A 26,840-nucleotide genomic window follows, 5' to 3' on the forward strand; every position below is an offset into this window, starting at 1 on the left:
AACACAGCTGAGGAGGCCGAGTGTCACTCACACAGTTGGAATGTACTCCCCAGGGAAAGCGTTGGTGGTGTAGCTGATGAGGAGACATGTTTTTCCCACAGCGCTAAATCAGACGAGAAGGAGAACATGGAGTGAGACATCATTAAAAACACTGCTTTAGACCAGGTGTGCAGGGCCCTGCTGGTGATTCCACCCTCTGGAGTCCATCTTCAGTCATCAACTACTCGGTGGCTCTGTGATTTTCCAAGTCCCCACAACCTTTATTCACACCTGCTTACAGCTGCAGCTGTCTTTCCTCAGTCCTTCCCTCCCCCTGCCTGCAGGCTCCACCCTCCCTGCTGTGCCAGCCAATCCGTCACCTGTCTTTTTCTGACTGGTACACTTCGTCCAATGTGTAATATTTGAAGATATTGAGGAAGAAACAGCGACATCAAGTGGTTACATTTTAGATTGCAGCGTCTTTCACCCTCCCTCCCTCCCTCACCTGAGTTTGCCTGTGAACTACGGTGGCCCTGTGCACCCACACCTGGATACCTGGTCACCTGGTTTAGCAATATAAAAATCATAAATTAAGCCACATATTATTACTGTACGCTGGACCTTTTTGTTTTTTTTACTGATCCTGTTTTGTCACCTCCATGCAGTTTGCCAGTGTTTGAAACACAGTGTGCAGAGGTGCTGTTTCTGCGTGTTTTGGGGTTTTTGCTGACAGACAGACAGCTTTCACTTTGTCTTTTCTTCAGCGACCTGCTGGTTTGACTCTTGGCCCTTTGCTATTTTTGGTTTTTGATTTGAACAGCACCCAGCGGCGATCTTCAGTGCTCGTTTTGCTCTTTTTGTGAAGCGTTATTAACCCTAGAGTTGTAATAAACTACACTGCCCTACTTTTTACATGCTGATGTTATTTCCCTATTGTGAGCCAACTTTGCCAACGGCACACACACTGCTCCGCGTCATTCTGTTTAAAGCACTTTTTCTGCATTTCATCCGTAAAAATGATGTAAAGTAACGGTGAAACGTGCTGCCGCTATTGCACATTCCCAGTTGCACAAAGACCCCGGTGTGTAATGACATGCACACAAGCCCGATTGCACAAGTCGACAATGTTGCACATCGCTAAGCTAAAGCTAAAGTGGCTGCGGTGGTTAGATGTAAAGTGCTACTATTGACTACGTGTGGCCCAGGAGCATCAAACACTGAAATGCTACACAAAGGCCGTTTTGCACGTGTATGTACACACACACACACACACACACACACACACACACACACACACACACAGGAGAGTTAGGGTCGCACGTCAGGTCTCCTTCAAGTCCTTAAGCGGTATCAACAAAATCAGAATCAGAACCAGCTTCATTGGCCAGGCTTGTACAGGCCAAACAAGGAATTTGACTCTGTTTTTTTCTCTGTTCTACCACTTAGGTTAAAAAAAAAAGACAGAATAAGTAAAAAAAAAAAAAAAAAAAAAAAGGGTAAATAGTGTGCAACACGGTGGAGTAAAAATAAGGATATACAGTACTACCCGAAAAATGAGAATATCAAGAAACAGTTGTTTTATTTTGGCAATTTAACATAAAAGATGAAACCAAACAAATTTTCATTGAGCCATTCCACACAAATTGACGTCTCAAGCAGTTCCTTGTTGTAACTTTGCTGATTAAGATTTTCATATTATTAAAACCACAAAGCCACAAACTCAGAAAATGAGAATACTGTGGAAAAGCTTCAGTTTTGTAGCTTCAAAGAGTCCACAGAATCCAAACGCCTGCAAAAGGCTCCTGAGCTTTTAACAAGTCTGTGTTGGGTTGTTGGCTCAGAAGAGTTCACACATGGGCAAATACAACGACCTTCTCAGGAGGTTCTAATGTTCTCGGTAGTACTGTATACACAAGTCTACATAGTATATATATATATATATTTATATATATGAGTAGTGGGTTTATACGGTTTATAGGGTTGGTTTCTGTCAGTTTGTTGAAAGTGACGGCCGCATACTGACTGATGCTCGACCACATCACCGCACAAAGAGTGAGTGAGTGTTTTGCAGACATGAAGTTTTCTCAGTAAAAAATAATATATTTTTTTTAAACTAGAGCTAAATATAAAGGCAGTCAAATGTAGGCGGCCGTCGTCTCGCTGCCGTGCTTTGCTCAGCAGCAGAGTTTCGCTGGCCTTCCTCTTCCTTTCAGCGCACCGACATTCATCTTTGACAGGGGGGGGGGGAGTGGCGGGCGGAGTCGTGGTGCAAGTGTTGCACTAGCGAGTGTCTCTGAAGGCGGCGGAGGCCAAAAAAGCACAGAAGAGCGCGCCAGGTTTGCTGCTTGGTTGTGAGTCAAATAGGAACTGATCCGTTTGTGAAGAGCCAGCGAGCCAGCGCGGAAAAGCAGAAAAGAGGAAGAAGATAAATCCTCTGATTTTACTGTGTGTTTCTCACTCTGCGTGCGGCCCTGCGTGAAGGTGGAAATAAACTGTCGCACTCCTGGTCGGGTAAAAGCCTCTGTTAGCGTCGCCTCACAATGAATCCCCTTTAAAGTGTGAGTGAAAAAAAGAAAACATCAATTACCAAAGAGGGTCAGGGGCCCACAGGAAGAGAGGAAAATATCACAGGGAGGAGGTTTTCAATTTGAAGTTTCCAGTTCGAGTTTCGAGTTGAAATTTGGTGAATAAAGTCAAATATTTTGTGGGAAAAAAATTTGCTGTAAAAAAAAAAAAGAAAAGAAAGAAGAGTCATGAATAAACTGATCCATAAGCCAAAGTCATTGAATGTGCAAGTGTGTAAGTGTGGATGGAACAACGGAACAGAAACTCGTGGCACTGCATGAACACCATCTTGTGCGCCAGTCAACAGTTTGCACTCACCTGCTTCTCTTTTATCTTTACTACACTGTAGATACACTGAAGGCATCAAATATATGAGCAAGATCTGTGGATTAATGTGGCAAAAGGAAAAAAAAAAAAAAGTGATGTTCTGTATATTTTATATGGAGGGCGGCTGTTCTACATCATTTTGAAATATAAAAGTTGTTTGGTTTTTTTTGTTTCATCCATATTCCAGATGTGTTCATTCATAGTTGTGATGCCTTTGAGTGAGAATCTACGCAATGTCAACGGTCATGAAAAAAGAAAGAAAAACTATTCAACCAGAAGTGTGAGTGCAAACTGTTGACTGCAGGGCGTATGTGGCAAAATGTTTTGTGCCTCTGAAATTTTGCTTCTGGGCTATACAGCAACGTGAAAGTTGCGCCGCTGTCGAGTGGTTCGACACACGACACACACAACACACACGACACACACGACACACACGACACACACACAAGTTCCAACCAAGGATTTTGTTTTCTTGTTTGTTTCTTCTTAATTTGTTTTGACAAAGACTCCCAGATGTTGGAAGTCATTCGATGAGTTGTGTTTTTGTTTTGTTTTTTGACAAGAAACGACCGAAATGAATGAAAAACATCAACATAAATAAAATATCTCCTTGGACTTTGTTCAGCCCGAGATGGAGCGCCAGCTGCTTTCATTTTGTTTGGCTGAATAAATGAAGCAGCATCTAGAGAGGAGAATGATGATGGTGGTGTTGAGAAGAAAAAAAAAAGATGCACACTATCAGTTAAGAGGAGCTCAAGTCCTCTTCTATCCAAACATGTGATGCTGCTCCTGGTATTCACCATGTATGTACCAGTACCAGTAGTGTGTCAGGGTGTACACGGTTGGCAGGAAGCAGCAGTAACGGCGTTTGTTGAACTTTGTGAAGGTTTTTTTTACAGGTGTGGCATCGACTGCAGCACTTCCGCACCAATCTCCCCCCCCGACAGCTCGCCCTGCAGCCTCCACTGATGTGAACAATCTCTAATCTGTGCCTTCAGAGCCTCGGCTTCTTCAGGCCTTTCGCTGAAAGAAACACACACAGTGTTTTCTGACTTCCAGACTTGCGTTTATTTCCTTTCGTGGAACTTCTTCAAGCCTCCGTTTGGCAGTAAATCATCACTTCTCCTCCATCGTAAAAAGGGATTGAGTGCTCTGACGCTTTTTTTTCTTCTTCTTCTTCTTCTTCCTCTTTAACAAAAAAATGTTGACGCGTGTTGTGACTTGCATCACTCCAGACAAGTTCAAATCAGCTCTGGGGCGAGCTCACAACTGCAACAACCGTGTCACACCAGGCAAACTTTTCTTTTTTTTTTTACCATCAGCTGTGCTGTGCTGTGCTGTGTTGCTTTCATGTCGTGTCAACGAGTGCAGAGTTGAGAAAAGACAGAAATGGCCCAGACGCAGGACAGGCAGAGGGTAAAATGAAAATGTTGCCATACCCGTCTCCCACGACCACGCACTTGATAGCCTGCATCTTGCTCCGCGCTCGGTCTGCCGCTACTCAGAGCAGCGAGGTCGAAGGCGACGACAGGAAACCGCTGAACACCGCCTGCACTTGACACCCCTCCTCCTCCCTCCCTCCCTCCCTCCCTCCCTGCGCTGACTCTTCCCTTTCTTCTCTTCCTCCTGCACCATTTTGTTTCTGTGAGAGAGAGAGAAAAAGAGAGAGGGGGGCCGGGGGGGACCTGAAAGTTGCGCAGAAAGACAACGTTGCAACAAGACTGAAGGCTGCAAAATGGCTGGCAGTGTTCTGCCATCAGTGAGTGACAAGAGAGGAGGATGCTGCAGTCCCAAAGGGGACGTTGGACTGGAAACCTTCTGTGTTGTTAGCTGCCGATTGTCGTCTCTGACTGCTGTGAACATACAACAAGCGGTTGTGATGATGTTGAATTGACTTTACTTTAGTTTGTCATTGTCAAGAATTGAGCGCTGCATTTGCCATTGGATTACATTACCGATTAAAAATGCCAATATTGACAATTGCTAACTTTAATTCATTGACAAGTGGTGTTTTCTCTGATAATCCCAAAAAGTTCTTTCAAAAAAAAAAAAAAAAAAATCGAAAGATTTCCTCTACGGAACCCAGAATACATTTTATTTCCACACAAGCACACTTTTATTTATTTTTTACCATTTGAGAGACGAGCGATGGCATCTTCCAATGAGGAACAGAAAGTGAGTCGGTGAAGAGAAGAAACGTCGAGCAGGCAGCAACGTGCACGGCGTCCTCGCGCTGCCAATCTGAGGTCACGGAGCTCATGTGCGACAGCGCCCTCGTGTGGGCTGCCGAGGCCATCACGATTAACCTCGCACTGACGTAACAGGGGGGGGGGCGCTGAAATTCTCCATTAATTGTTGATTGTTGAATGAATCCGTGAGTCTTCTTTTTCCCGCCGTTCCCCTGCGATCAAGGTCGATGAACGAGTCGCAAGTTCGAGTCTTTAATTCAGTTGGCTGAGTTAATGGCAACGAATCAATCATGGATTGATTAACATCCCTAAATGCTTGTATGCAGACAGACAGGCAGGCAGGCAGGCAGACAGACAGACAGACAGACACAGAGTTCTCTTCGTTTGACCGTTTACTCACCTCAAACACTCAGCTCTCTGAACAGCGCCCCCTGTTGAGTGTTGAGCGACCGCTGTCTCTTCTCTTGACTTCACTGACCAGTGTCTGGTCGCGTGAGCGCTCGCCTGTGAACTGCAGTGCTGCAGGAGTAAAATTACTTTCAGTGGTTTATTAATGTATTTTATTTTATTTATTTATTTCAAATTCATTTTGACCCCAACAGTTTCAACCTCTGCTACCTGAGTCTGGTCTGCGCACACACACACACACACACACACACACACACACACACGTGTAAAAAACGACAACCTCTGTCATTTTTTTAACCAAGCTTTACTTCAGCAGTCTCTTCAGTGCTTTGCCGCGGTCCAAAAGTTCATACACAGAACAAGTTGAAACTGTTTGGTGTCGTTGAAAATTAAAAACCACATGACAACAACAACAACAACAAAATAAATGAAAGCTCGTATTTTGAATACACAAGAAAAACAAAATGAAAAGAGTAAAAGTCCATCAACATTTTGTTCACCCCCCCCCCCCTCCCCCTGAACCCTGAGAGTAGGGAAGCAGGTCTGGAAAATGAATGGATAAATTGCCACAGTCCAGAGCATATCAAGGGTCACGCCTGTTAAATAAAACAATAAGAAGAAGCACAGTGATGACATTCCAAAAGAACCCACACGCTGCGGAAAACAAAGGGAATCAAGAAATCATTCACGAAATGAATTTGCTCAAACAGCAAAAAACTGCAAAATGTCAAAACAAAAGAGTCATTAAACCGCAAGCCGCCTCCCCCTTCAGCGGTTTGTCAGCTAATTGTGTATTTTTTTTCTCTCATCACACAGAGGCACACAAACCAAACGCCAAAGGAAAAAGGACAGAAGTGCAAGTTCATTTGGTCGGTCGCCACAGATCTTAGAATCACACAGAGTCTCTTTGTGGCGCTGTCGTCCCTTGGCTTGTGTCAGGAGATGGAACACTTTTGGCTCTTCTGAACTGTAGGGGGAGACAACAGTGACATCGTTACTCAGCATTCTACTGCGCTGGTGGGACACTTCATTCAACTGCATTCAACCTAAGCCGACGCTCTACTGTGGAATCAGGGCTCGCCAACACCAGCTTGCCCCCCTAAAGGCCACAGAGGTCGCCCCCTGCAGGCCTGTTCTAAAAAATAGCACAACTGGTTGAGCTGAGTCTAATTCAGATTCACTTTCAACCTCGTCGAGTCATCGTTGATAATTATTGAGAGAGCTCGAGATCATTATGTTCGCGTAGATCAGCATCATCCATGCATCCATGCATTTTCAATAGCTGCTTTCTTCCTGAGCTCAGGGTCCCAGGGGTCTGCTGGAGCCCAAGCATCATTAAAAAGAATACACATCTAAAGCAGGGGTGTCAAACGTACGGCCCGCGGGCCGGATCAGGCCCGCAAACTGTTTTTTTTCCGGCCGGCGAGATGATTTTGCAAAATATAAAAACTGCAATTTCTCAATGAAAGAAAGTGCTGTTCTAAATGTGTCCACTTGGTGTCGCAATATCGTTTCTGCTTCGCAAAACAAACTAACAATACCGGGGCTGAGCAAATTGGCACAAGTGCATCCACTCACGTCTCCTATTGGCTGCCCTCAGTGCCCCAAAATGTCTCTTTCGAAACAGACAAAGCTGATGCAGAGAAGTGTTGCCAACTTGGTGACTTTCCAACTCCCCATGGTGACTTTTTTTTTGGTCAAAAGTGACTAGCGACAAATCTAGCGACTTTTCCTGGTGTTATTACGTTGCGATCAAGTGCAAATTGTCAATTATGCAAATTAGACGACGACTTCCAGGACAGCCAATAGCGACTTTCCTTACTGAGGAGTTGGCAACACTGATGCAGAGTGCAGAGTGCTGAAAGAACACGAACAAAGTAAAACAATGAAAACAACTGGAAGTTGTTATTTGAATGTTATTATCCGGTAACATCATGGTATGGCGCTGATCTGAAGGCTAACTCAGAACGCTTGTTATTTCAGGAGAGGGTAGCAAACCGGAGTGGCAGGGCCAGGGTAGCTAACCTCCAACTGAAAAACCTCTGGAATGTGGAATATCTGGCCATCACGACAAAGATCACGATCTTTAACAGCAGTGTGAAGTCAGTGCTACTCTATGGTGCTGAGACATGGAGGGCCACAGTAAACACTACACACAAAACCCAGTCACATCCATCAACAGCTGTCGGCAACGAATCCTCCAGGCTAGCTAGCCTAATAGAGGAAGGGACGCAAATAAGCAAAGGAAAATACGCTAATTATTCGCTCAGCGATTAAAGTTTGGGGCTCTGTCTGTCGCACCGAGGGAGAAACAATGGTCAGGTGGGTTCACAGGTCAGGTGATGTCGTAGCGGCGCGGGTGGAAGATACTAAATGGTTAAAAAGCGGCGGTTGCAAACAGTTTGGGGTTTTTTTTGAATGTCATGAAAAATTAGATTTACTGCTTTGGTAGTTACTCAAGTAGTTATGGTCATTGATCCTAAAAACAAAATCAGTTCAACAGAAAGACATTTGGAAGCCTAAAGAACGAAGCTGTGTTTTAGAAGCATCATTAAAGTAAGGGGGAGTGACAGGATGTGACTCCATGCCAGGAAGCTTCACTGTGGACTTACTCTCATCGTCCTGCGGAGAGTTGATGACCGGCTCCGACGCCACACGCTGGCTCATGTTATTAGCCTGCTTCTTGGACTTGAACGGAGATTTCCGACTTGATTTCTTTCTGTTCACCTCCTCCTCTGTGTGAGTGGATGCAGCGGGGGATGGGCAAGCACCGCTGGTCGGGCTGCTCGCCGACTGCCCGCTGGGTTTTTTCTTTGAGAATGCCCTCTTGAAAGTATCCCATCCCTTCTTGTCTGGAGTGCTGGTGGGTTCATTCAAAATGTCCCTCAGGCCCTCCGAGGGTAGCGGACCGAGACGGTCCATCTTCTCACTGCTGGTAAGCGCTGGCAACCTGTCTGGATTCATCTCCCCAGAAACATTGGCCAGGATGGATTGTCTCATCCTGGGTGTGACTTCGTGCAGAGAGCCGGTAGAATGTGGAATATTTCCAGTCACCAGCAGGTATTTGGGGTTGTAAAATTTGTGCGCAGGGACCTGGACGCCTGTTTTCGGGGAATCCCCTAAAGCGACTTGAAAGCGGGATGTGGTCGCTGGTAAAAAGGGCCGTTTGGGCTCAAACTTGGTGGGCGTGGCTACGACGGTTTTATCGGAGGGCGGGTTCACGTGGAACTCCTTGTAGAGGTTCAACTTTTCGGAAACTGCGTAAAGCTCACGAAAGTCCTGGTCAAAGACGTCAACCACCTGGCCGCTCATCACCGTGATCATGTTCCGATCCATCCGGGACGTGCACCAGGAGAAACTGGGAACAGAGCAGTTTGAAACAAGTCAAGCCGTGTTTTCCTTGCGTTACAGCGATTATGCTGTCAAAGTCAGGAACGCATACGCAGACGTGAAAGCCTCCTCACCTGTACGAGCCGAACAGGACTTTGTCTCCATCCACCAGCATGTACTTGTAACAGAGCGAGCCAGGGATCCTCCCAAAGGACAAACCAAGTCCTGTTCCCTCCAGTACTCTGACTCGGATGTTCTGCCACCGAGAAACATCAGCGATCAGGCAAACATTAAACTCACACAGGCAGCAGAGCCATCAGTAGACACTGTCAGGACTAACTAATAATACATATACATATATATATATATATATATACATACATATATATATATATATGTATATATACATGTGTATATATATATACATGTGTATATATATATATATATATACACATGTATATATATATATATATATATGTATATATATGTATATATACATGTGTATATATATATATACATATATATATACATGTATATATATATATACGTGTATATATATATATATGTATATATATATATATATATATGTATATATATATATATATATACATACATGTATATATGTATACACATATATATACATATATATATATACACATACATATATATATATATATATATATATATATATATTTATATATATATATATATATATATATATATATATATATATATATACACATACATACATACATACATACATACATACATATATATACACATACACACATATATACATATATATACATATACATGTATATGTATACATATACATGTATATATATATGTATACATATACATATACATATATATACATATACATATATACATGTATATATAGCCTCTTTTTCGCGTCGTGGAAACTCGCTGCCGGTGTGGAAGGTTGCATTGACTTGACAATAGTTTTTTATTTATTTATTTATTCTTATTTCACTCCCGGCGTGTAAGGACCTTAATGAGTGTGTCAGAGCTCTTTATTCCATTTGCACCTGAAGGCAGCTCCTTCAGCCACCTGCCACCCCACCCCTTCTCTTCGCACCTGGGTCAACGTTGACTTTCTGTAAATGAAGCCACGCCCTCTAATTATTAACAATTGAACACCGTCACATATATATCCATCCATCCAACATCCAACAGGTCACCGACTATGGCCTAAAAGCACACTTGATGTAGATAAATAGATAGATAGATAGATAGATAGATAGATAGATAGATAGATAGATTTTCTGGATGTTGAATAGATTTTGATTAGTGAGTGCGCTCTTACTTTGAGATGTCGCAAGCCAATCTGCAACCTGTTGCACATGTCCAGGAAGTGTGGCACCCCTGGCTTGTTCAACAAGATGTAAACAGGCACAGAACGACGAGGAGCTGCTGCGTCCATGAGGTCCTGCAGAATATGCGGATCTGTGAGCATGTCCATGACTATCGCTATCAGCTGCAGTGGAACGAGAAGAAAATGAAGAAAAACACGGTTAGTTAAAGTTAAAAGTTCAAAACATTCACGTCTGCAGCATTTCATATTTTATCCCTTTATGCCTGTGTGACGTCCAGGGAGAGAGACTTCTTCTTTACAGCTGTTTTTTATTTATTGAATTCCTTTGTAACTACCATTCACACTCACATACACACACCTACAAACAAATTAGAGTTTCCAATTCACCTCACATGCATGTTTTTGGAGTGTGGGAGGACGCTGGAGAACATGGAGAAGCCAGCAGATACACATGGAGAACATGGAGAAGCCAGCAGACACAGGGAGAACATGGAGAAGCCAGCAGACACAGGGAGAACATGGAGAAGCCAGCAGATACATGGAGAACATGGAGAAGCCAGCAGACACAGGGAGAACATGGAGAACCCAGCAGATACATGGAGAACATGCCAGCAGACACAGGGAGAACATGGAGAACCCAGCAGATACATGGAGAACATGGAGAACCCAGCAGATACATGGAGAACCCAGCAGACACAGGGAGAACATGGAGAACCCAGCAGACACATGGAGAACATGCAAACTAACACACAGAAAGACCCCAGGTCCCAGAATTATTATTATCAACAACAACAACAACAACAACAACAACAACAACAACAACAACAACAACAACAACGTTTTTCCAGCACATCATCAGCGAACACTTGCGTCTGGTATGTATTGCAGTAAAACTGGTTCAAGAGACGGGACAACACTGAACCACTTCCTGGATGGAAATCCCGACTGAAGCGACTTCATGACGCATTCCTCCACCTGTGAAAGAAAGAAAAGAAAGAAGAAAAAAAAACTTCCTCCCCAAACGAACCTTGTTTGCCTCCTGGATGAGTCTCCGAACCACCTCCCTGACGTGCGGCCCATTCTCTTTGGGCGGGTGTGTGTGCACCGCCACCCGGGTCACACCTCTGAAGTGGCCGCCGTCGGGCCAGCCCAGATCCAGCGGCGGCACCTCGGTGTCGGACATCTGGGGCCAGTAGGTGGACCGGCAGGCCGACTCCGACCCCGCCTCCGCCTCCGAGGAGCGGGCAGGGGTCGCTTCATCGGTCCCTGCTGCTGCTGCTGCTGCTGGTTCCGCTGCTGTCAGATCCTCACCGGCGTCGTAGCGTCTGAAAGTACTGAGCAACAGTTTGACCTCTCTGGCGGAGAGGAAGTCCTTTATCTCGTCCGCCTGCAGCCGCGTCTTGAAGGCGCTGTCGCCGTTGAGCAGCAGCTCCTCTACGGCACCGCGCTGCTCCGCGCTGTAGTAGAACTCGGCTCTGGACGCCGGGACCGAGGCCCCGATGGTGCCGTCCTCCAGACAGGCGAGCTGGGACTCAGCCATAGCCGTGAGAGGGGGGCTTCCTTCCTTTCTTCCTTTCTTCCTTTCTTCCTTTCTTTCTTTCTTTCTTTCTTTCTTCAGCTAGTTCCGATATCTTCAGCAGTGATGAGTACGAGTGACGGTGTTCTATTGCTAATAATTAGAGGGCGTGGCTTCATTTACTGAACGTCAACGTTGACCTAGGTGCGAAGAAAAGGGGTGGGGTGGGGTGGCTGCCCTCAGGTACAAATGGAATAAAGAGCCCTGACACACTCATTAAGATCCTTACACGCCGGAAGTGAGTTTCCACGGCGCGAAAAAGAGGCTGTTATTTTTTTTTATTTTTTTTTTTTTCGCTCCCGCGTCAAATTTTTCGTAGGCGAAACGGCGAACGGCTGGACCTCTGACCAATCAAATCCTCCATTTTATTTTTTTTTTTAAGGCACTGTGTTCCACGTTGAGTGTGTTTAAACTGCGCATTTAAAGTTGTTGATATCGTAAGCTCGACTCATTCATTTTAGCACACATTATTTTACGCCGTAAAATAATATGAGCTACAAAAACATAAAAATCTAAGCCAAAAGAGTCACCAACTCTTTTTAGTGAGCCCGAACCAAAAGAACCGGTTCTCTGGAGAGAGACGGAATTCTCGTCACATTTCATCTGAACACACTGACATGTCAAAGGGCAAGGGATGTCGGAGCTCTCCATCAACAACGTCTATGACCGGCCAGGCCGGGGGAAAACATACGGCCCGAGGGCCCATATGAGGCCCGTTAAGCTTTTTAATCTGGCCCGCAAAACTCGAATAAATTGTATCATCAGTAAATAAGTCATAGAATAGCATAGAATTTCATCCATTGTTTCAGTTTTTTCAGTCGTTTCAATAAAGAGCTACATACTGTGGGGCGTCAATACGGAAGCGCATTGCTGCCAACCTAGAAAGAAAAAAAAAAACAGGGCTCAGTATCACGTTATAATGTGATAGTTTCACGTCCCTGGTTTTTTTTTTTTTTTTCTGAGGGTGGCAGCGATGCGCTTCCGTACTTCAAAGACCTATTTTGTTGAAATGTTTGTTTTCAATTGACTTTAAAGCAACATCTTTTCTCCATGATATTCCAGGATAGATTGTTTCCTCCTATGAGGTGGCTCACCAAAACACTCCATCCAACTGCTGCTGCTCCGCTACCCCCCCCCCCCCCCCTCTCTGGCACATTTTAGAACCCAGTGTGACCCCCCCCTGGTCTGGACTGTAGACTGATTAAGGGGGTCAAACTCAAACACACAGTGGGTCAAACTGTGAAACCTGGACAAAGTTGCGGTGCCAACATTATATTTATTTATTTTAAAAAAAAAATCACAATCACAAATCGTTCACAATTCACATATAATACATTTTGGTTTTTTTTTGTTTTTTTTTTTTTTCAAATGGCTATCAGTTAAAACAAAAACGGGCCAAACATTATTATTATTATTATTATTATTATTATTATTTTATACATGTATTGTTTTCATTCTATTTTACTTTTACCCTCCATCGCTTTATATTTATATTTACTGCTATTCTTTGCACTTTGGCGACAATAATGCTATTTGATGTGATTGACTCTCCTGCTCTTTCAGAGGAGGGACTCATCCTCTCCTGGCTGCTTGCTCACCTCCTCCTTGCAGAGAACTCTGTACCTGTGCGAACCTGCCCTCAAATACTGCAGTGACGCCGGGTCGGTGGGCGGTCTATGGCAGCTCCGCAAGTCACACCTTGTTTTTTTTTTGTGTGTGTGTGTTTTTGTTTTTTTTTTTGAGTGTGTGACTGTGGTTCCTTCCACGCAAGAGGGGATTTTTTTTTTTAAATGTCTTATTATTAATTTTTTTCCCCCCTATTTTCACCAGGAAAGGAATACGTGCGCTGAATTCGACATGTCCGTCAATGAAAGAGCGGCCAGAGCGCTGAAAGAGATCCTGCAAATTCCTCCCAATGACGTGTGCGCAGACTGCGGGGCTCCAGGTAAGAGCGTGGCATGTCTGTATGAACTACTGGCAACCAGGGAACGTCTGGAATTGTTGCGGATGGGGGGGAAACTGGGAATGCCTGGTTGTGTATTATAGGGTGGGGGGGAATAAAGTCGGTAAAGAAGCGCTAATGTGGTTGCTATCTGATGCAGTCCGTCGCTGCCCTCTTCTTTCAAGCTTGGTCTCTTTTTTTCTTTTTTCTTTTTTTCTTTTTTTTTGGCACTTTTGTCGTGCATACTTCACGTTGATAAGACTGACTTGGCCGAACAAAACCTCTTGAGGCAACCTGTTGCCACAGGTGAGACATAGAAAGCGCATTTCTGCGTAGCCCGCATAGTTGTGTGCTACTCCTTTGACCAGGGAAGCTAATGACATAGCAACTCGAACGGACCTATCAGATCTGTCTGAACAAAAGAAAACCAAGTGTATAATAATGACAAACCAGTCACGCTGTGAGCCCATTCGTGTCGCACTTCATACAGTGAGTGACAGCGACGGATACTTTTATTTCCGCCTGAAACCACCGTTTCCACACGGCCGCGTTTTAGCGCAACATAACCACAAACTTCACGCGGGGCGGGCAGCGTTCGCAAAAGTCTGGATCATCGTGACTGAAACCGAACTTGGGTTGGTTCGGGTCGATTTTTCCTGACTTTATTAACTCTGACTTCACCTGTAAAGTGTGTCTGTCACAGTCTGTCGGCGCTGGTAGCCAAATAGCAGAGAGCCTCCGCCCTCAATCGCATTACCGTACACCGTGTGTGTGTGTGTGTGTGTGTGTGTGTGTGTGTGTGTGTGTGTGTGTGTGTGTGTGTGTGTGTGTGTGTGTCTTCCGTGATTTTTTTTTGTTTTGTTTTGTTTTTTGTACCGAGTCCTTTTGTACAATAAAACAACTGACACACCAGCACCAATGTTTTCTTTCCCTACATTCACCTCACAGTGTAAGTTTGTTGATAGCAGTGGCAGGCCGTGCATTTCGGTGACGCCGCGTTTAGTCCAGCGGAAAGCAAATAACGCCTCATAATATCTCCGATATGGCTTGAGAATCACACTGACACATTACATCGCCTTCGTGTTGGGGACGTAGTGGAGCAAAAACATAGTTTCTGGAGCATTCGAATCACCATTAAGACTCAGTAAGTGAGGCCACTGGTACTGTCAAACCTGAGAGAAACAGGCAAGATTCCTCAACAAAGTTTTAATAAGTCCGCCAACACTAGACTCTTTGATCTTAAACTCTGGTCCAATAAACCGCATATTGTCGCTGATTCGTATGTGAGACACCAACAAGAGCATTGAATTAGTCAGTTATGATGAAACAATCAAACATGTTGCTGCAGCTGCTGCGCCAAATGCGCCGAGTTTTGACATTTTAAAATTGAAGATGATTCAGCAACTGAATCTTCATCTTCTCCTTCAGCCGCCGCGGGCTCGTGGCGGTGGCAACTGGATCTCCAGGTTGAGTCTGGAAGGTTCCCAGGGCTCCTCATCCAATCACAGGACACGCGTGCGTGGGAAGTTCAGCGTAAAGCAACTATAGCTGGTCTTGGCGTCGCGGACTCGAGATCTGATTGGCTGTCGCAGCTGACTGAGATGTGACGTGAAAAGAACAGACTAGTATAAGTATGGTGAGGCCAGCAGAGAAGACCTAGCTGGCCCCCGACGGCGCCCCCCACTGGTTAATAGTGGAAACACGCAGTAGCCACGTGAGTGGGCATGTTAACACAATGTATTGTGGTGTTGTCTTGAATAATGACGATGACTGTCGTATATAGAGAGGAGTGCTTCCTGGTTTAGGTCTCGGTGCTCTTTGGATGGGTAACTACTTGCAGAATTCCAAGGTACTGAGAGTGCAAGATTAGGGCATTGCTCTCCAAACACACGTGGGTTGGGATCAAAGTGACCAAGCCGTGACGATAAAGCTCAAAAAGTTCTGTGAAAAATCTTTTGACTCATTTGAGAATTTCTTCCAATTTTGAACCTTTTTCCATTTAAAACCTTTATTTACTTAAAGATGAGTGGCATTCAGATGTATTCATTCAATTACAAAAACAAGTGCTTTTAATCTCTGCAACACTACACACACAAAAAAGAAAAATCAAACCTTGATTGATTCGTGTTGATCGAGTTAATGGTAGAGATTAATGCCTATCTCTCAGAAAACTGACTACATGTATTCACATTCGGTGATCTCCTGTTTCCTCTCTGAAGACCCTGGCTGGGGCTCGTGTTCCCTGGGAGTGTTCATCTGCCTGGATTGTTCTGGAATTCACCGCAACGTTCCTGACATCAGCAAGATCAAGTCGCTGTCCCTCTCGCATTGGGAGGACCATGAGGTGCAGGTGAGGCAACAGAACAGAACAGAACAGAACAGAATAATTGAATGTTGTCCCGGTCATTGGTCAACGACGGCGAGTTGAATTTAACAGAGTTAAAGCCGGAACTTAACTTAATATATTCCGGATTAAAAACTTGGAAGATTCGATCAGTCTTTTTCACCAGGTGTCGTAATTCTTGTTAAAGCAACAGCGAGAAGTTTCAATCACAAAAAACAAAAAACAAAAGTGACGAGTTAGTACTTCTGAATAATGCGTCGCTCCTCTGTGTGTGTGTGTGTGTGTGTGTGTGTGTGTGTGTGTGTGCTTCAAGTTCATGGCTGAGAATGGCAATGGGCTGATGGAGAGAAAGTACGAGGCAGCTGTTCCAGTCTACTACTACAAACCAAGCCACAAAGACTGTCAGTAAGTAGCCAATGCAACACAACTGCATATATAGTTAAAAATGTACATTTTATTTTCATAGTTGTAGAAGTGGGATCACATTGTATCTAATTGTATCTAATTGTAGCTAAATGCTGCTGAGGTCGATGACCTTGACAATTGAATGGGAATAGAAGCGCGCACAAGGAAGTGACTGCTTTACACATTAGCATTGCTCTTGATGTAGGAGCCATATGTATGTATGTGTATGTGGAGTGCGCGTTGGCAAATAAGGCGTTTCGATTCGACGCGGGGGTGTCACATGACACGTGTCACTGTTGCAGTTTCCACTCACCTGTATTCTGCTTTTCTGGTTTTCTTTATTGGTCTCGTTTCGTTTCGTTTCCACGACAGTTTTTTCACAAAATGAAAGCGATTTTTCTAAAGAAATTTCCGCAAAAGTACAATTGCGATTTGCAGGTGTTTCCACTGAATGGTGCGACGAAGCGCATAAGCCGGAATTCTGCTCAGACCTTCTCCCTCACTTCCCCTTTTTTAATTCCTTGTGTAAATCTGCATTCAAGAATGCTTGTTTTAAATTTTTCTTTGGTTACTTGTAAAAAAAAAAAAAATTCCGCCTCCTCCTCCGTCCAATCATAACGCACCATTTTCACTGCTCATTGAACTGGTCACGTGACCTCGTGCGTCACGTCCGCTCACGTGTAAATGTGACCAAAGTGTTTCCATGACACGTTTGCGATATTCCTCAATGTGTGGAAAAACCTTTCAGAGAGGTTTTCTCCAACTGTCGTCGTTTCCATCACCAGTTTTTATTGACATATTTTGGTCTTGCACAAGTGATCTGTGCAGTTTAGTGCAGTCCCCCCCCCTCAACCTTTTCAGCACCACGGCCCCGCGGTTTAATGCAAGACAATATTTTCACGGACCGGCATGAAAACGGTGGTATTTTCTAAATGTAATAATGATAAACGTGAATCCACTGTGTACACGTTTGGAACTTTATTAGCAGCGTCCTCTTAACATGGCGACAACAACATAAACATTTTTTTAAAAAACGTTCTTTTTCTTGGGAGTCGTGGACTCTTCCGTCTCCTCACTGGGACTTTTCCTCTTTCCAAAGACGCTCGCTTTCACTCATGTTGCTTGCTAGCTTGTTAGCTTGCTAGCTCGTGGGTTTAATCTCACGCTAACGTATCAGGTGACCGAGACGAACGCCTCGACGCTATTTTTCAAAATAAAATTCTCCAGACTCAGACAATGAATGAAACGGGATTCATTTAACACAAGTTAATCGTTCTTTTTGTCCGGCCCGGTGCCAAATGACCCACAGACTGGCACCGGTCCGCGGCCCGTGGGGGGTTGGGACCGCTGGTTTAGGCGACTCCTGAATTGTCCGCTATCAATTTCTGCTCTGTGCTTTAATCATCGTTAAAAGTGTTGACACACAATCTCTTCGTTGTTCAGGGTGCTGAGGGAGCAGTGGATCAGGGCAAAGTATGAGAGGAAGGAGTTTTCAGAGTCTGCAAAGAACTTTGAATACGAGGAAGGTGAGTGTCCGCACAACACAAACACATATTGAGGTACATATACCTTCTGGTTTTGCACTGTGGTAACCTCTGCTGGCTGTCTGCAGGAATCAGGGATGGCGTGTTGATGAAGAGAGGGCGGGACAACGGGCAGTTCCTCAGCAGGAGATTCGTGCTCTCCGAGAGGGAGGGCACGCTCAAATACTTCACTAAATATGACGTGAGAATCCATTTTCCCTGCTTCATTTATGACATTTATTTGGACGGGGGTTGGGTGATGAAAGAACGAGAGAGAACATGAATGGATGACTGTGAATCGATAGCGGCGCAAAAAACCCTGGAATTGCTCCAAAAACCTAAATATGGCAATAAAAAAGACTGGAAAAACCTCTCAAATATGATATAAAAATATATAAATATATAAATATAATTATGGCTAAAAGGTTTGGATGCTCTCATGAGGTGGTTTTTCCACACGTATCCATATAGAGAAACATCGCTAAGGCGTCGTGGAAACACTTTTTTGGCCATTGACACGTCAGCGGACGTGACGTGCGAGGTCACATGACCGGTTCACCGACCAGTGAAAATAGCGCGTTGTGATTGGACGGAGATCTGCCGTCCATAGGCATGATAATTGGACCCCACCGTGTGCGACAAGTGTGCGTATAACCCATTCTGCGACAACTCGGATGGACTTTTGCAAAGTCACTCGCAGCCATCTGGAACCACGCAGACGTCCTGGCTTTCAGATTTACCGCAGTGAAAACTGTGGGAAAAAGGTGAATGAGGTCAAATGATTTTCCTCCTTCGGTTTGTTGCGTTTTGTCGTTGAATCGCAGGCAAAGGAACCCAAGGCGGTGATTAAAGTGGACACCATCAATGCAACCTTCCAGCCGGAAAAGATTGGGCACCCCAACGGCGTGCAGATCACGTACCTGCGAGATTACAGCACCCGCAACATCTTTGTGTACCACGACAGTGGCAAGGTGCTGAACCACCACCGTCCGTCTGCCGATGCACGCCTGTCGAAAGCCTCTTCAGTCTGATGGGGACGGTTTTCTAAGAGAAATAAGCAAAGAGAAGCGAGTGGATGACGATAGAAACTGTGTGTGTGTGTGTGTGTGTGTGTGTGTGTGTGTGTGTGTGTGTGTGTGTGTGTGTGTGTCCTGCAGGAGATTGTAGACTGGTTCAATTCAATCCGTGCAGTTCAGCTTCACTATCTGAAGGTGGCCTTCCCAGGAGCAACGGACGCTGAGGTGAGCTCACAGAGACACTTTTTTTTTTTTTTTTTTTCCTTCATTCAAAAAAGTTTTCTACTGTAGCCCCACGACTTTTTACACATTTGATTCCTGTTGTTATATTATAATAATGGTGATTGTGATTATGCGACACGGTGGCGCAGTGGTTAGCAGCGCTGCCGCCTCGCAGCAAGAAGGTCGTGGGTTTGATTCCGGGGGCCCGGGCCTTGGACCTTTCTGTGTGGAGTCTGCATGTTCTCCCTGTGTCTGTGTGTGGGTTCTCTCTGGGTTCTCCCTGTGTCTACGTGGGTTCTCTCCGGGTTCTCCCTGTGTCTGCGTGTGGGTTCTCTCTGGGTTCTCCATGTGTCTGTGTGGGTTCTCTCTGGGTTCTCCCTGTGTCTGTGTGGGTTGTCTCTGGGTTCTCCGGCTTCCTCCCACACTCCTAAAACATGCATGTGAGTTCAATTGAAGACTCTAAATTGTCCGTAGGTGTGCATGTGAGTGTGAATGGTTGTTTGTCTCTATGGTGACCCTGAATAGGAATAAGCGGGTATAGAAGATGAATGAATGAATGAATGAAGGATTCTGATTATAATTATCATCATAAATATTATTTCGTAACGTCACCATCATCGTTACATTTTATGCCCAATAAATGAAGAAGCTGCGTCTCAATAGTTTGAGTTCGTTATTTGAATCGCTCACAACTTTATTTATTTGGTCCCCTTCCTTGTTTCCAGCTTGTGCCCAAACTGACGCGCAACTTTGTGAAGGAGGGCTACATGGAGAAGACGGGGCCCAGGGCAAGTCAAGCGGACGCCTCGTGCTCCGTTTTTTCAAGAAAAATCTTTTCAAAAGTCTAGCAGCCAAAACAAAAATGTGCCAAGCCAAAAGTAATTTGACTTTACTCTGATGATGCCTGATATTCCCAAAGGGAAAATATTAATACAAACATGCACATGACTTTTGGTCTTTATTTGATGTCATTTATTTCTAATTATATTATATTATACATCTTATAAATAACCTACACAGTGTTGTTGTGTTGTTGTCCTTGCCAGTGTGTTGTTACTGTTTGACTCTTTGTCTTTCAACTCATCTTTGTAGCAAACAGAAGGCTTCAAAAAACGCTGGTTCACCCTGGACCAACGACGACTTATGTACTTCAAAGATCCACTGGTATGACAGCCATGCATACATACATACATGTACACACATACATTTTATTATTAAAATTCCCTGATAAAATAAATGCAACAGAGAAATGCTGCATAAACACGCAGAAGCAAAAAACAAACAAACTTGGGAGACAGTTATAGCGACTTTTTTTTGTTGTCAAAAGCGACTAGCGACAAATCCAGCGACTTTTCCTGCTGTTGTTACGTTGCGATCAAGTGCAAATAGTCAGTTATGCAAATGAGACGATGACGTCATTTGGCAACTTTCAGAACAGCCAATAGCGGCTTTCCTTACTGAGGAGTTGGCAACGCTGATGCAGAGTGCAGAGTGCTGAAAGAACACGAACAAAGTAAAACAAAGAAAACTACTGGAAGTTGTCGTTATTTCTACGTTATTATCCCCATACCATGATTTTACCGGCCCGGCCCGCTTGGCAATAGATTTTCCTCTATGAGTTTGACACAAACGCTGTGTTAGACTGTTTCTATCAAACGTATGCATGAAGAAAGTTTGACATATTTGGCCTGTGTTTCTCTGTGATTGAAGGACGCCTTTGCCAAGGGTGAAGTGTTTCTGGGGAACGCGGGTCAGGGTTACAGTGCCGCTGCTGGGTTGCCAGCTGGAACCAACTGCAACGGTGCCTGGCAGCAAGGCATCACCATACAGACCCCAGACCGCTGCTTCCTGTTCACCTGTGAGACGGAAAGTGACCAGCAAGACTGGCTGCAACGTTTCAACAGCGTAATGAGTGCCCAGATGTCCCCCCAGGAGTACACCAGTAAGAAGACTCAACGTTGAAATGGTTATTCAGCGTCTGTCTGCCACCTCTTGGCATTTTCAGGACAAAAAACAACAATAATAATACACTGATTTTCTCTCACACTTTGGTCGCCGTTGAGGGTTCGATTGCAGGCAACTGGATTTGTTTTCTGTCTGTTATTGGAAGAATGTTGACCTTTCATCCCAGAGGCTTCTTCAGTTCTATTGTTTGGAAGCCCCAGGTCAGTAACCACGGTGGGAAACACCTGGAAGTGAGCTGAAGGGAGAAGAAAGATCACTGCTTTGAGGACTCCAACATTCACATCTTGGAAAAGGGGGTGGCGAGAATGATTGAGAGAGGTGTGACAGAAGCCATCTATAGCTGCGCAAAGCCTAAATATGGCCATAAAAACTGGTGGTGGAAACAGCTCAACTTAGTAAAACCTCTCCAAAGGGTTTTGAGGCTCTCGTGAGGAGGCTTTTCCACACGTGTCCGTAAAGAGGAATATCGCTAAAGTGTCATGGAGACACTTTTTTTGGCATTGACACGTCAGCGGACGTGACGTGACGTACGGTCACGTGACCAAAGAGAAAAATAGCACAACCATTCTGGACAGCAAACGACGTGGAAAAGCAGATTTATACCTCGCGGGACGAGATTTTTTAGAAATATTGCTGTTATTTTGCAAAGAAACTGTCATGGAAACGCGGCTGCTGTCCACCCGGATTGACCCTCAATCAATAAGGGTGCGTTTCTACCACTCAACACCCACTCGGGTCGGGTCGGGTCGGGCCGGGTCGGCGTGCGTGCGTGCGTGGGTGGGTGGGTTTGTGTGTGTTCCCACGAGGTACTAAACGATGCTAACTATTGCTGTGAAATACTGCTGTTGACGGTGAATGGAATCAGGTTTCTCTTGTTTTTCTCTCTGTTTCTCAGTGGAAGCCATGTTTAAACGCAGGCACTAGAGGACACCGCCGAGATCCAGCCAACCACTTGCCTGCGTTTCACTCTCAAATGAAGACGAGTTCTGCACGGGCACCGTGAACGGCGGTACTACCAAAGGCATGCTTCATTGAAAAAAAATGCTTCGTATAATCCATAATATCATATCGTCATACTGTAATGTTACGAAAGAAAGGCACAGCATGTCTCCATGCTGCTTGTGGGCGGTCTGTCATCCAAGCGTCTGTCAGAGGTGGCAGTCAGTGCAGTTTCAGTCTAATAATAATAATAATAATAATAATAATAATAGAGGTTGTACAACTGTTTAACCTGATTCAGTCTCATACACGTTGTATGACAGGCAGGGTTTGTTCTGCCTCCGTTGTTTTGACACTGGCTGTGATTCACCAGGACCTCTACTGGGCTAATTGGTGAACAGTGACCGGGTTCATTTTCCAATATTTTTGTTCAAACTTGTCTTTGAAATGTCCAAATGTTTTTGATGTATTTCCATAATTACTCATGCAGATCCTCCTGTCTTTTAGTTTGTAGTTCTTTACATGAGACCCGTTTTTTTTTAATGCTGTAATGTCCAAGTGGTGATGCTTTTAATTTGGTACAGGACTGCCTTTGACCAAAACCAACAGACAATCACCCCGGTGAATAAATCCCTTTTCATCACAAATAGAATGTTTTACTATAAAGTTTGTCACTGACCTATCTGTGCATTGACATGAAGCAAATGTTGCAACCTACCAGTGCAATTAAGTTGTTATTACACAGGTGCAGAGAAATTAGAAGTAGTACGGCATCTAACCCAGCGGTGGGCCAACTTTTTGACTGATGGGGCCACAATGGAGGGGTAGCGGAGCAGCAGCAGATGGATGGAGTGTTGTGGTGAGCCACCTCATAGGACAAAACGCTCTATCATGGGATATCATGGAGGAAACATGTTGCTGTAATGTTAATTTGAAAATGAACAAAAGCAAAGTTGCAACCAAATCAGTGACTTTGAAGGCCCACCAGGGTGTTTAGCTCTTAGGACCATCTAGAACCATCCAGAACCATCAGGGTGTTTAGCTCTTAGGACCATCTAGAACCATCAGGGTGTTTAGCTCTTAGAACCATCAGGGTATTTAGCTCTTAGAACCAGCTTTGAGACGCCATTGGTTGTGATTTAGCGCTGTACAAATAAAGTTTTATTATTATTAACCATCTAGAACCATCAGGGTGTTTAGCTCTTAGAACCATCTAGAACCATCCAGGGTATCTAGCTCTTAGAACCATCTAGGACCATCCAGAACCACCAGGGTGTTTAGCTCTTAGGACCATCTAGAACCATCCAGGACCATCCAGAACCACCAGGGTGTTTAGCTCTTAGAACCATCTAGAACCATCCAGAACCATTCGGTACCATCCAGAACCACCAGGGTGTTTAGCTCTTTATTGAAATGACTCTGAGAACACTGCAAACATGGAGGAAATAGAGATATTTTATGACTGACTTTAGTTAATGACTGAAGTTAATGGCCCTCGGGCCATAGTTTGCCCATGTCTTATCTAATCTAAAGTGCCATAGGTCATTGTGCAAATTCACAGTATGTACAGAGTGTATAAATATATCAACACATAGATAATGCAGTGTGAACGAAACGCATGACATCATCTGCGCTGCTGTTCTGGGGGGCAGAAGGGCAAACACGTGGTGGACAGGAGCCAGCTGAGGTGGCCCGGCATCTGTTTGGGATGCCTCCTGGACGCCTCCCTGGGGGGGTGTTCCAGGCATGTCCCACCAGGGGGAGACCTCGAGGAACACCAAGGACACTCTGGAGGGACCAGGTCTCCTCTCGGCTGGCCTGGGAAGCCTTGAGGTCCTGGAGCTGGAGGAGGGGACTGGGACCAGGGAAGTCTGGCTGTCTGATGTACATAGTATACAGTACTACCCAGAACATTAGAACCTCCTGAGAAGGTTGTTGTATTTGCCCATGTGTGAACTCTTCTGAGCCAACAACCCAACACAGACTTTCTAAAGGCTCAGGAGCCTTTTGCAGGTCTTTTGGATTCTTTGGACTCTTTGAAGCTACAAAACTGAAGCTTTTCACAGTATTCTAATGTTCTGAGTTTGTGGCTTTGTGGTTTTATTAATAAGCTGAAAATCTTAATCAGCAAAGTTACAACAAGGAACTGCTTGAGACGTCAATTTGCGTGGAATGGCTCAATAAAATTTGTTTGCTTTCATCTTTGATGTTAAATTGCCAAAATAAAACAACTTTTACTTGATATTCTCATTGTTTAGGGTAGTGCCTGTATATATATATATAGATATAGACATAGATACTGTCTATATAGAAAAACACGGCAAGTGTAAGGTAAAACTTTCTCAACTTATTTTTGCCTCATTAAAAAAAAAAAAAACGTCCCTTTTAAATCAATTTAAAATCTTTGGCTTGTGAACAACTCGGCCCTGTAACGGATTTAAAGAGCAAACACAGTGGGTTGAGGCCTGGCAAGAGTCTGCCAGTAGTCTATTATATCCTAGTTTCTCACTCGGGTGTGAGAGAGTAAAGAAGGAGGAGTGAAGAGGAACTGCTGGCAGTCCTCTCTGAAAAGTGGATCCTAAAGACGGCGCCGCGCATGAGGAATGCAAGTAGAGCAGAAGGCACTCTGGAGTATCTTCATGTCTGGATGTGGTGCTGATGTGGAACAAGGAGAACAACCAAGTAAATAGATGAAATGTTTCTATCCAGAGTGGACACTGGCTTTACCACCACAACACCCTGCTGTCCGTGAGGAGCCACCAGGTGGGCTTCGAGCCAGTGGACACGGCTGAACTCTAATCAAGGAGGTTTCCGTATGTATGAGGCTTTTCCTGCTCTTTCATTTTTTTTATCCCGCCCCCCCCCCCCCAAGACCTTCTTGTCAGCTGGATCTTATTTTTGAAAACGTACTCTTCAAACAGCAGAGACTTCTCTGAGAAGCTCATTGGGAACGTTTGATTTGGATCCAATGCGATAAACACGCCTGCAATGGAACCTCTTCTGTGCCGCTTTAAACCTGGACCTGCACACAGATTCACAAAGATTTAACAACCCAGTCGCTCTTTTGATTCATGTCATTCGTTCACTCACTGGTTTCACATTTTGACCTTGGTTATTCCAGTCGTGCATGACTTTGATGCCTCCTCCCCATTCTCTCCCACCGGCCCTGTACATGATCGCTCTTCACAGCTGTTTGTGGGCATTGACGCTTTGACTTCACTTCCACTCCCCACAATGAATAACACTGACAACAGCAGCAGCAGCAGCAGCAGCCCTCAGCTGAAGGCTGCCCACAGCCCCGAGTCCGGACGGGATTGGTCTCAGGAGGCGAGCGGTGCCGGTGGCAGTGGGGTCCTCTGGGTGACGTCCCTGCTTAGTGCCACCCTGATGCTGATGTGCGCCTTGGGTGTGGCGGGCAACATTTACACGCTGGTGATCACACGCTCGGCTGCCATGCGGCGGACGGGCTCCATGTACGTTTACATCATCAACTTGGCACTGGCTGACCTCATCTACCTTTCCACCATTCCCTTTGTGGTTTGCACCTACCTGGCGCACGACTGGCTGTTTGGCGAGGCCGGCTGCCACATCTTGCTCAGCCTGGACCTTCTGACCATGCACGCCAGCGTGTTCATTCTGGTTGCCATGAGCCTGGAGCGCTACCGCGCCGTGGCCCGGCCATTCAGCGCCCACAGGTCCTCCTCCCGCAGGCGTAAGTTGGTGGCAGCGGTGATCTGGGCCTCGGCCTTTGTCCTGACTCTTCCCATGATGGTGATGATCCGGCTCAGGGTGAGCAAACTCACCGCCGGCGGTTTGGTCAAGAGGATTTGCTTCCCGACCTGGACCTCCGGGACCTTCAAGTTCTACATCACGGTTCTGTTTTTCACAGGTGTTTTTATTCCTGGCGTGGTCATCATTGGACTGTATTTGGGGCTGTCCAGGCACTACTGGGCCACACAGGCCCGATTAGGAGAGAGTTGCCGCTCTGTCCACCGCAGAGGACTCAAGCAAAAAGTCATATCAATGATTTTTAGCATCGTGGCGGCCTACTGGACGTGTTTCCTGCCTTTTTGGGGGTGGCAGCTCGTCAAATTGTTCTCCCCCGAATCCCTCAAGGCTCTGTCTCCGGCCGCTCATAATTATGTGAATTTCTTCGTCACGTGTCTGACCTACGGAAACAGCTGCGTCAACCCGCTGCTGTATACCTTCTTGACCAGGAATTACAAAGAATATTTGGCGCAGAAAAGTCAGTCCCTGGGTATGAGCAGGGTCGACCCCGTGTCAGGTGTGACGCAGAAGGAAGTGGAGTGACCAAAATGTCTAAAGTTAACAGCAGGTGTGTGTATTCTTTGTTAGACGTTTTAATACTCATATGCAAATATACCCATTCTACCTGACGAGCTCCATGGCGGTTGATTAAGTGGCTAATGTCTTTTAATTTTTATTTTTTTAGTTTTTTTAGTTTATTATTATGTGAGTCAAAAAGACCATTTCATGACATTCACTGCTGGGAGGTTCTATTTTTGTTCAATGCCTGCTCGGTGCATTCGGTTAAAGCGCCGCAGCAAAACTCATGTTCTGGCTGAGTTCCCCGGGAATGTGGTTGCATTGTGCCAAATTCCACAGCCGAAGGCCAACTTTCTTTTGAGTCTCCCTGTAAAATATCTTTACCGCGGCTTGGTCTTATACATCCCTCCCATGCATGCGCCTCAGTTTTCTCTGTCGTGATCCTAGGTTGGCATACACGCACGCGCTTTGCCACGACCGTCATTTC

The 26,840-nt window shown here is 45.1% G+C and overlaps 4 protein-coding genes and 1 long non-coding RNA gene across 7 annotated transcripts in view; 2 read left to right on the forward strand and 3 right to left on the reverse strand.

Annotated features, from left to right (window-relative positions):
- The window catches only part of LOC142879473 (ras-related C3 botulinum toxin substrate 2), a 199,292-nt gene extending 194,830 nt beyond the window's left edge, over positions 1-4,462 (reverse strand). For all 3 annotated transcript variants that reach the window (XM_076012815.1, XM_076012807.1, XM_076012823.1), the window contains exons 1-2: positions 4,311-4,462; positions 32-103 (exon numbers count right to left, since the gene is read on the reverse strand). In XM_076012815.1, the coding sequence (XP_075868930.1) occupies positions 32-103; positions 4,311-4,345 (107 nt within the window). In that variant the 5' untranslated portion in view covers positions 4,346-4,462. The remainder of the gene's footprint in view (positions 1-31; positions 104-4,310) is intronic.
- A 1,246-nt stretch (positions 4,463-5,708) lies between these two features.
- Positions 5,709-11,792, reverse strand: fam83fb (family with sequence similarity 83 member Fb). The gene is made up of 5 exons (XM_076012700.1): positions 11,162-11,792; positions 10,126-10,296; positions 8,933-9,054; positions 8,081-8,826; positions 5,709-6,435 (listed from the first exon to the last, which is right to left on the reverse strand). The coding sequence occupies exons 1-5, from the start codon at positions 11,672-11,674 to the stop codon at positions 6,404-6,406; spliced, it is 1,584 nt and encodes a 527-aa protein (XP_075868815.1). The 5' UTR covers positions 11,675-11,792; the 3' UTR covers positions 5,709-6,403.
- LOC142879411 (uncharacterized) lies at positions 6,874-7,256 on the reverse strand. The gene is made up of 2 exons (XR_012925298.1): positions 7,184-7,256; positions 6,874-7,153 (listed from the first exon to the last, which is right to left on the reverse strand). It is a non-coding gene; the product is annotated as an uncharacterized LOC142879411 (long non-coding RNA).
- A 1,653-nt stretch (positions 11,793-13,445) lies between the features above and the next one.
- Positions 13,446-22,718, forward strand: LOC142879462 (arf-GAP with dual PH domain-containing protein 1). The gene is made up of 11 exons (XM_076012795.1): positions 13,446-13,655; positions 15,872-16,002; positions 16,310-16,401; positions 17,845-17,927; positions 18,014-18,126; positions 18,749-18,895; positions 19,082-19,165; positions 19,888-19,950; positions 20,255-20,326; positions 20,873-21,104; positions 22,023-22,718. Exons 1-11 carry the CDS (start codon positions 13,568-13,570, stop codon positions 22,049-22,051), a joined length of 1,134 nt encoding a protein of 377 aa, XP_075868910.1. The 5' UTR covers positions 13,446-13,567; the 3' UTR covers positions 22,052-22,718.
- Positions 22,719-25,300: 2,582 nt separating this feature from the next.
- Positions 25,301-26,498, forward strand: uts2r4 (urotensin-2 receptor 4). Its single transcript, XM_076012440.1, has one exon. The coding sequence runs from the start codon at positions 25,301-25,303 to the stop codon at positions 26,375-26,377; it is 1,077 nt and encodes a 358-aa protein (XP_075868555.1). The 3' UTR covers positions 26,378-26,498.
- The last annotated feature ends 342 nt before the right edge of the window (positions 26,499-26,840 follow it).

The sequence above is a fragment of the Nelusetta ayraudi genome, unplaced genomic scaffold (assembly GCF_046127955.1).
Source record: "Nelusetta ayraudi isolate G7.1 ecotype Tasmania unplaced genomic scaffold, CSIRO-AGI_Nayr_v1 ptg000006l, whole genome shotgun sequence".
In the NCBI taxonomy this organism is placed as follows: Eukaryota; Metazoa; Chordata; class Actinopteri; order Tetraodontiformes; family Monacanthidae; genus Nelusetta; species Nelusetta ayraudi.